Source organism: Opisthorchis viverrini, assembly GCF_000715545.1.
Source record: "Opisthorchis viverrini unplaced genomic scaffold opera_v5_387, whole genome shotgun sequence".
In the NCBI taxonomy this organism is placed as follows: domain Eukaryota; kingdom Metazoa; phylum Platyhelminthes; class Trematoda; order Opisthorchiida; family Opisthorchiidae; genus Opisthorchis; species Opisthorchis viverrini.
In genome coordinates, this window is record NW_008752044.1 from 152,049 (window position 1) to 161,458 (window position 9,410).

At 42.2% G+C, this 9,410-nt stretch overlaps 2 protein-coding genes across 2 annotated transcripts; one reads left to right on the forward strand and one right to left on the reverse strand.

The window, feature by feature from the left end:
• Position 1: 1 nt before the first annotated feature.
• Positions 2–8,853, reverse strand: T265_15199 (hypothetical protein; the record flags this gene model as incomplete). Its single annotated transcript, XM_009177018.1, has 5 exons — positions 2–7; positions 4,481–4,592; positions 4,654–4,784; positions 8,586–8,652; positions 8,705–8,853. The coding sequence occupies 5 exons, from the start codon at positions 8,842–8,844 to the stop codon at positions 2–4; spliced, it is 456 nt and encodes a 151-aa protein (XP_009175282.1).
• On the forward strand, positions 2,112–7,260 carry T265_10599 (hypothetical protein; the record flags this gene model as incomplete). Its single annotated transcript, XM_009177019.1, has 3 exons — positions 2,112–2,144; positions 2,966–2,983; positions 7,123–7,260. The coding sequence occupies 3 exons, from the start codon at positions 2,112–2,114 to the stop codon at positions 7,258–7,260; spliced, it is 189 nt and encodes a 62-aa protein (XP_009175283.1).
• Positions 8,854–9,410: the final 557 nt, after the last annotated feature.

The following is a 9,410-nucleotide window of genomic DNA, read 5'->3' on the forward strand; positions in this document are numbered from 1 at the left end:
ATTACAGCTGACAATGATGATGAGTGATGATAAGCTTATTATCCGCAAGTATATTAGTGAATTAATTTGCAATACAAAGATTCTCCTACCCGAAAAAGAAATTTTTTCAAAATTCGCCAAGTACAATTGAAGCTTGACCTATAGTGTGCAGAAAACAACTCTTGTAGGCGCACTCTGTATGGGTGATGTACATTTAATGCAAGAAAAACCCAACTCTGAGGAATTCCTTTCGAAACAACAGCACACAGGCCCATATAATTAAAACACATTTTCTCCTCCTGAGCAATAATCACTCCAAAAGCGATACTTTCTAACTGGGACACAATATTTCACTCGTCGTTTCAAACCTGAGCAAGCTGTGGCTAACAGACAATACACGGGGACACTGAGCGGTCAGATCATCACCAGTGACAGGGTTAAACACTACCTATTCACTCCTACACAACCACCACTAGTCCGAGAATTTTCTTTCATCTCTAGAAGAGGAAACTCTGGAAGTGAAAAGGTTGAGTGCTATTTTCTTAAAGGAACACAACCCATGAGACTACTGAAAACGTCCCGGCACCATCGAGTGCTTCATTCCTCGGGCGCTTCAGTTAGACGATATGGTTCACTTGTGATTCACTGGTCTCCTATTGCAACCAAATTGGTACGCAGTTGAGTGTGTTTCAGGACTAATGTACAACTCCCCTTCATTTGGGACATAGGGTCAGCGGGAACTAGGAGAATTGGCCTATCTGATGAGCCATAAGAAGGGTGAGACTGGTCGTGAACTTGGATAAAATACGCTGCAGTACACTGAATACTGTGCCAACTGAAATATGAGGCGGCCTTTGTACAGCATATTCAGGGTGAAGTGACATAAACAAGAGATGCAGTTGGGATCCATTTGAGTCTTCCGATATTACCAGCTCTGTGTGCAAAAGGGTGTCGTTCACAAAGGTCTAGTGCCGGTTTGCCACACGTAAGTAAGGTGGCCGATGTCCAACCACTCAATCAAACAGTACGATAGTAACTAATGGCAAAGTGAACGTCGTAACTTCTAACTTATCTAGCCAGACACGAGAAATGCCCCATGGACTACTCCTAGATAGATGCGCTGGACCAAAACCTGTACCATAAGAATAAAAAAAGTTAGAGAGAAAGGAAACGAGAGTTTGGTGCAGTCCGTCGACCAAACAAAGTAAAAAGCAACAAATGATAAAGTGATCAGTTGTGTGGATATTAAGTTGCGCTATTTTGTGCAGCCGGTAATCTAGAAGAAATCAGGACGATTACACGAACAAAAGCGACAAATTTTCATGGCGCAATGTATAGTTAACGACGAATTTTATAATAACGCCTTTTAGTCCCAACAGCTTCAACTAACACTCTAGAGCATCATAAGAGAAACGCAAGGTAATTCCACCATAAAAATTGCGGAATCTTATGGTTTTTTCGTTGACAGCTTAACCAGAAGTTGAACTCGGTAGATATATTCTGAGGAGGAATATAACTGGCGCCAGATTCTCACACCTTGTGGCTTTAGAATAACCAGGCGTGTTTTATAACTACTGGGTGCGGACGTGATCAAAAGCAAACCTTTCACTTTGTCGCGCTACCAGAAGCCTATAAAAGCAACGTTGCCACCTGATGACCCAGCGTTGTGTGGCTCACTAAACTGCGTACGACACACAGTCGTAGACTGGTAGAGCACGAGGAAACATTTCACACAAGTAAGCTTACCTCCAATGTACAGTCTGAAATGTCAGCTTCGTTAACGCAGACAAACATTTTTATTGTAATTATATCCTGAACAAATTTTATATCTGACGGGATTACCGAAACAGTGAACTTTATGCAATCTCTCAGATTTAGCATCATTTTCATGTTCTCCATCAGAATGTGCAGCAGAACATGAGGCTCATCGAAGATGTGTGATGATGTTCAATACGTTTCCCTCGTCTTGATCTTCTATGAAGGGACATTTGCGAGACCGACGAAATTTCTTCTGCCACACACATACTTATCTCTAAAGTGGGTATATGACAATATATACAGGTCTTTTTACTGCATGATTTTTTCATTTTCCATTTTGTTTTAATTCACATGGCCTCGAAAAATGAAATGAAATGGGTGTGAAATTTGTACGCCTACGGGATGATGTTGGTTGCTGTTAAAGTCTTTTCCATGAATTCTTCATCCGCACGGCAGACTCATGGATTTATACAAACAAACAACGAAGGATGCTTCTGGAATTTCTTTGTTGTTTGAATAGTAACATTGCCTCGTGGCACACATTTGAATTCCCTGAGTGGACAAAACTCAGAAATGGTGGGCGTTTACTAGGCTCTGATGTATGAATGATATCTCACTGAACCTTCTCTGGAAAAAGACTTTATCAATAGTTCAACACAATTCATGGTGAGACTCCGGGTCGGTACTCGGTCGAAACAGCTAAATAAGATTAGTTCAGCTATGAGATATGGTTCTAGTAAACGTTCAGTTCATCTGCTTTTTCGTCCAATAAGTGGGCGATATTTTGGAATTTAAGTTAGAGCAATATGTGCAGTAGATTGATGGATATCGTTTGGCTTTCGGTGTCTAGCTGCCATGCCATCCAAAGGAAGCACGAGGTCTGGGATACTGCCAGGTTGCTCAAGAAAAAGTCGAGATGCGGAAGTCAGATTCGAACCGTGGATCTTCCGATCAGTAAATTCGCAATCTAACCACTGAGCCACCTCGCAGTAGTACCTATCATATTATTAGAAAGTGCTTGGTCATGCAACAACCAGTACTCTGCGTCATCAGTCTGTCCCATAGCCTCATCAGTGCACTACACAGGATTGTATGAAGTTTCCTTCTCATCCACCCCTTACTTACACATACGCTTTACGATTACATGTGGTTTTTATATTGACCGGTATTATAACATCAGTTCGAGGGGGGCAAGTCGGTTTTTTAGGAAATCTATAATTTTTTACAGCTCCTGAAAACAGATCTGGTAAGTATAAACCACACCTTTGTAATTTCACAAGAACCGGAAAACACATTTGTGATTCGCAAATTACCGCTCAAAAAAGGAATATAGACGCTTTTTAAGCAACTGATGCGACTACATCAGAAGCTTTTTCCTTAGTTGTACAAACTGGACAAAACATGCAACAAAATACACTTCCAAACTAATGTTTAAAGTTCTATGTTCTCGACAAAAATTAAGCAAGACGTGCCCAGATATGCGCAGAGGAATTCGAACGGCCTAGACGAGAGAAACGGCAAAGATTTACAAGCTGCTTGCAAGTTACCCCAATGTGGTAATTACATTTAAAGAGCGCACAACCTGCTGAGTTCTACCATTAAGCAAGACGTGCCCAGATATGCGCAGAGGAATTCGAACGGCCTAGACGAGAGAAACGGCAAAGATTTACAAGCTGCTTGCAAGTTACCCCAATGTGGTAATTACATTTAAAGAGCGCACAACCTGCTGATATACGTTCTACCATCATAGTTCTAGGCATGATCATGGGTTCACCCGGGTCATTCGTTGGTAACGGCCATCCTTAAATTGGGTAGCAGATTAGAATCCACTACCATCAGTAAATGGCTCAGGACCAATAAGAAATCCATGTTGTATGCTTGTGCACCGTCCGTGCTGTTTGATACATGTTTGTGACTACTCTGAGACCACCTAAAAGGAAGTATCATTGAAGATCTCTAGATTACTAAGAGTTCCCCCGTTGAAATGCATCAGCTTGTATGTATCCTATGCGGATCATCAGCGTTAGATATAGCTGTGAGAGTAACAATATAAACGTAACAATTCGAACGAGGCGTGCACTTACACGTGACTGAAAATAAGTTGTCTTAAATTCAAACAGTCAATAGCCCGTTACAAACAGACATTGAGCATCAAGGGTTCATTCATACGGTACCAAAAGACGAGAATCGTGAGTTATAGCTTGAAAACTGCCTTTGAACTTGCCTGAGTCACCAGAATTAATACGGGAAGCACCAAAGAGCAAGTTGCTTCGACGTAAAGTGGATGGCTGATTTGCATACTCAATATAGATAGCTCCTGTTGTGAATAGTACATGATACAGGATGGAATGATAAACGATTACATGGCGGTGAGCGGAATGATGAAAAGGCCTTTGGCTTGATGTTAAAGGATGCCATCCACGATAGCCTCATAACCAACTAACTGTCCTAAACACTTGAAAGTGAGAAAGTCCAGGCAGCAAGAAATAGTCTTATTTTAGAAAAACCGACATGTTTCTCTGTTTTTTACTGGAACCCTGTCTACTTTCCAAGGAAACAGTTGTTTCCGGAACAGTTGTAAAAGATGGCGTTTTCAAAATAAAAAAACTTTTAATCTTCCCCTTCTCAGGACTCGTTTTAGCAAATGAATTGCACTTTAAAAGGGTTAATCCACATTGAAAATCATTTCAGTCACCGCACAAAATCCGGCTGACTGAACAAGTAATTCCCGAATCTAGCTTACCTTCCCATGTTTCTTTCCGTCTAACCATTCTCCACGATACGTAATTCCGGAAGGATGGTGGTATGTTCCAGTCCCGTGTCTTTTGCCCTGTAGGAATCCCCCTTCATAATAGCTAACGAAAGAGTAACATTATTGCGGTCAACTTGTCGCAGTCTTGCAAAATGAAAACCAACCTTCCATCTGGCCATTCCATGCGTCCATTTCCAGAAATCTGACTGTTAACAAACTGCCCAGTGTATGTTATCCCACTTGCTTCCCACGTAAATTTTCCCCAACCGTGTAAGCGTCCGTTCATTAGATTTCCCTGAGCGAGGAATTGAAAATGTGGGAGTATGATTTAGTTTACTATCACATTCTGAGAATATCAGGTTCTATAAACGAAAGCTTTTGGTTTCCCTATTTCCCTTTTAAACTAGCATATTTCGGGTGTTTTCAGCAACCATATGAGTAATGCCACGTTCGGAAAAACATTAGATAATTTATGCATCTCCCGTGAGTAAGTACATTTTTAGCTCCGTTTTATCTAAAAGCAAACCACCTATGATAGGTTGCTGTATTAGCTACATACCCCGTTATCGTTTGCTCCGAAATCTTTACGTACGCGCAATATTAAAGCCAGATTTTAGCCGCAGGCCTAAACCGAATGGAATGTATGTTTCAAGCTCAGTTTTCCCCCTAAAGACCGCTTGAGAAGTACTGAATATTACAGATGTTGGAATGCAGATATTGGACTGCGACAACGGGTCCAGCGACGCTACTGATCAACACATAACACACAATCGGAATATCTATGATGGCCAATCCTTCCTAATATCTCGAGAGATTCGTTAGATTCGTGCCTTGACCGGCAATTGTATCCATAAACGAAGCGGTAAAGTCGACTATTCCTCATAACTGGAAGCTAGTTGTGTGACTAATGGACTTGTACGAACTTTGAGTATATCCGGCCCTCTGGTTACCAACGTTCTCGTACAGTCTTCCTAGGAACTGCATTGTCTAAAAAACCTAGGACTTCGAAGGATCCCACCTACTGGAGTCGGCTATTTTTACTGTTTTAATCAAGTTTTAGCAGCTCTTTTTCAAGCATCCGAGTCGCTCTGCAAGTTTGTAATCAGTTTATCCATCAACCACTACACGTGGAACAATGCCGGACCTTTTGGATAAGCCCATGCATTTGTATGGCCCAAAAAAGCAGAAAAACATTTTGCTGAAATTTCTACATCCCAATCAAGCAATTTATCGATCGCATCTCTGGTCCTTAGCCCTCGCTCGTGGCTGATTACGCAAGATATCTGGAAGATTATTGTATGTCACTTATGAAACTCGTGTTTTTCTGTGTTGAGAATGTTTTGCCACCTTGTGCAATAACATTAGATTTTGAACTCAGATATAGTCCGAACATTCAACATGCAAGGCAGTAAAAAGTATTTCTGTTGACGCTTTAGGTGGCCGTCTGGTGTACAAACCACTAGCAAACTGATTCAAGGCGTGGGCACGTTGATTGAGCATAAAGTTTCACACCGAATACAGAATATTCTGTCAGGAAGCCAACCAAACATCGTTGAATATCGTCTGCTAGTTTGAGAGGCTCTTTAAACATCCCCATGCAAAACTCGACGCCAAATTCCAGGTTCTTGGGTATTCATACGATACCTGAAAACAAGTCAAAGTATACTCTTTCTGTTTGTTGCTCTTTGGAAGGACAAAGTGTGCAGCCATGGGAAATCGATTAACAACAATCCGAACAAGTAATGACGTAAGTTCGAAACTCCATGAGTTTCGTAAGATAAGCACTACTGATCAATCCCAAAGGATGGAACAGCTGTAAATTTCTCCTTTTTTCACTATAGATATATTCTGTTTTTTTCTCTACATATGACACGCTGTAAATAGGTTGCATTCGTTTGGAAAAAGCCTTCCCAGTGGGTTGAAATGTTGTTATTGATATGATGACCGTTTATTAGAAACGACGCCTTTTTACCGAATACTCTATCTTAATGTTGACTCAAGATCATTGCCATGGTGTAAGCGAGGAACACTTCTTCAGGGAGCCATGACTTTGCGAACACCAACTGGAATCGCGCCTCTGGCCCTCGCCTAGATCCCAAGTTGTCGGCTACCGCATTGCGCATATCTTCACTCTATTCCAGTTGGTGATGGAAAACCTGGTATCGAAGCCGTCTCGAGCTACGACAGGGCTACACATGTACACCAAGTGTTCCCAAGGTGATAACACAGATAGTTATACTGTGGCGTCCTGAACTGACATTTTGCTTCGAGATTCGGTTATGAATTCCATGTTTGTCGAATATGGCCTTTCAACTGTTGGGACACAAACTTCACACTGACAAGTTTTTAGCCAGTGCTGCTTCGTTTAGTAGTAGGTAAGAGACCAGAATTGCGTCTCCTATTGGGAGACGCATATGTACTGCTGCCATTTTAAACGCGAAATTCTCATGAAGGCTCAGTTTTGATCGACCTTCATCAGTAATCTTTATGAAGCCGGAAGTTTTACAAATCTTCTTTCCGCATAGAGGCTGCCAGCAGAAACTTACAGAATGGGTTCTATTCAGCTTGTTCGTCCTAGAGAGTTGCACAACAAGGAATAAAGCGAGTGGCTGTTTTCAGAAATTTTGCTGAAGAAATGGAATCTAGCGCTACGTGAAGGGTGGAAGGGAACCAGAGGCGGTCAAACAATGACTTGGCAGCGAAGTGGGAGGGCCATTACCAGCAAACTCAGCTGCGTTGATCATTGCCGTATTCCTGGATGGGAACCCTGAGACGGGCCATATCAATGGTTAGAGACATTGTCAAACATGGCCCAGTCGCGCCCTCAATGGCGCTCATGCATCCATGCTGTTGCCTTTAGTGCATAACTCCCTTCCCAATCCCCCCATTTAACAGTCCACCCACAGTTCTGTATTTACGCACTAATTTACCAGCTCCCGCCTCCAATGCGCAACTAAAACTATGGCAGCTACAAGCATTGTAGGACAAGTAAGCGTTATTGCAACTGACGATGATGATGATGATGTTTCTGTGAAGCCTCGTTCATTGTGATCACTCAAATGAGACCAGAATTGCGTCTCCTATTGGGAGACGCATATGTACTGCTGCCATTTTAAACGCGAAATTCTCATGAAGGCTCAGTTTTGATCGACCTTCATCAGTAATCTTTATGAAGCCGGAAGTTTTACAAATCTTCTTTCCGCATAGAGGCTGCCAGCAGAAACTTACAGAATGGGTTCTATTCAGCTTGTTCGTCCTAGAGAGTTGCACAACAAGGAATAAAGCGAGTGGCTGTTTTCAGAAATTTTGCTGAAGAAATGGAATCTAGCGCTACGTGAAGGGTGGAAGGGAACCAGAGGCGGTCAAAAAATGACTTGGCAGCGAAGTGGGAGGGCCATTACCAGCAAACTCAGCTGCGTTGATCATTGCCGTATTCCTGGATGGGAACCCTGAGACGGGCCATATCAATGGTTAGAGACATTGTCAAACATGGCCCAGTCGCGCCCTCAATGGCGCTCATGCATCCATGCTGTTGCCTTTAGTGCATAACTCCCTTCCCAATCCCCCCACTTAACAGTCCACCCACAGTTCTGTATTTACGCACTAATTTACCAGCTCCCGCCTCCAATGCGCAGTTACCTACCCCACCTCTCAAAATCATCGGTGAACGAAACTGTGGCAGCCACAACCACTGAACGACAAGTACGCGGTTATCACAGCTGACGATGATCATGATTATGACACGCTCACATTTGTACAGTAGATAGCATCACCATTTCCCTATACAATTTCAAATTTTGTCTAACTAACAATTGAATAAACGATTATTAGGCAACCAGTTTGAATCCGCATATCTGCGGTAACCTCATGAAAGCATTTTTCATGCCTAGCCATCATGCGCCTTTCTCAAAATCCTTCAAATAGATGGGCGGTGAAAAAATTCAAAACGTTTTTCTGAATTTTACATACGTGCAAATAGCAAATTTTTCATATGGTATCTTAATTAAAAGCAATAGGACCGTTTTCAGACGGCTCTGCCGTTTTCTTTGACGTCGCAAACAACAGAACTGACAGCAGCCTCCAGATTAAGACTCACCTCGTACTGATTACCGTTTTTAAACTGTAACAAGCTCACATCTGGCGGTCCGCTTTCGGAAACTGTACTATAGCCCAAGCGTTATTACCGTCCCGCTGTTGGGGCTCGAAACAAATTACCGACTGAACAACTGGTCCTCTAGTCCAAACATTTCCAGCATGTTCGCGCCCTTACTAACAGGCTCAGCTGGCAGATCAACCTCCGGATCCTTTTGAGTCACCTCGCAGGTCTCTAAGTTCTCTGACTGAGAATCAAGCATCAGGGTTGGCTGCAAAATGAAATGAGCAAAATTTAAAAAAGTTTGGTGGAGTTGATGAGCATGATTTGGTTGCAAAGAACCACTGACGACAAAGCAAGAATTTTCCCACAATCTACTTCCTTGAATGTTCTAAATATTGCTCAAAACTTTTGCACTTTTACCACACTCTATCGGATTGACTGAGTACTGAACCGATTTCGATGGTTTTCTTACCTTGGGGACTAACCGCTATGCTAAAAACACCTCATAAACAATTTTCGAGTTTGCAGTGTAGATTATAAATTTCTTGGCAGCAGCCGACAATCCTGATCAATTTAGATCGAAAACCTCATCATTCTCATAGACCGCATAAAAACATTGCTCAAAACTGATCATCATCATCATCATCATCGACAGCATGACATCAATGTTCAACACCAATGCTTCACTGCCGTACAACTATGACTTTTTTGAAAGCCTTGTTGTAAAGAAAAGAGTAAAGGTGGACGGGGGAGGGACTTAGTGCTAGCTTAACACAATCATTCCGAGGTGCCTACACCTCCAGACATTCACTCAGGCAATCTGGA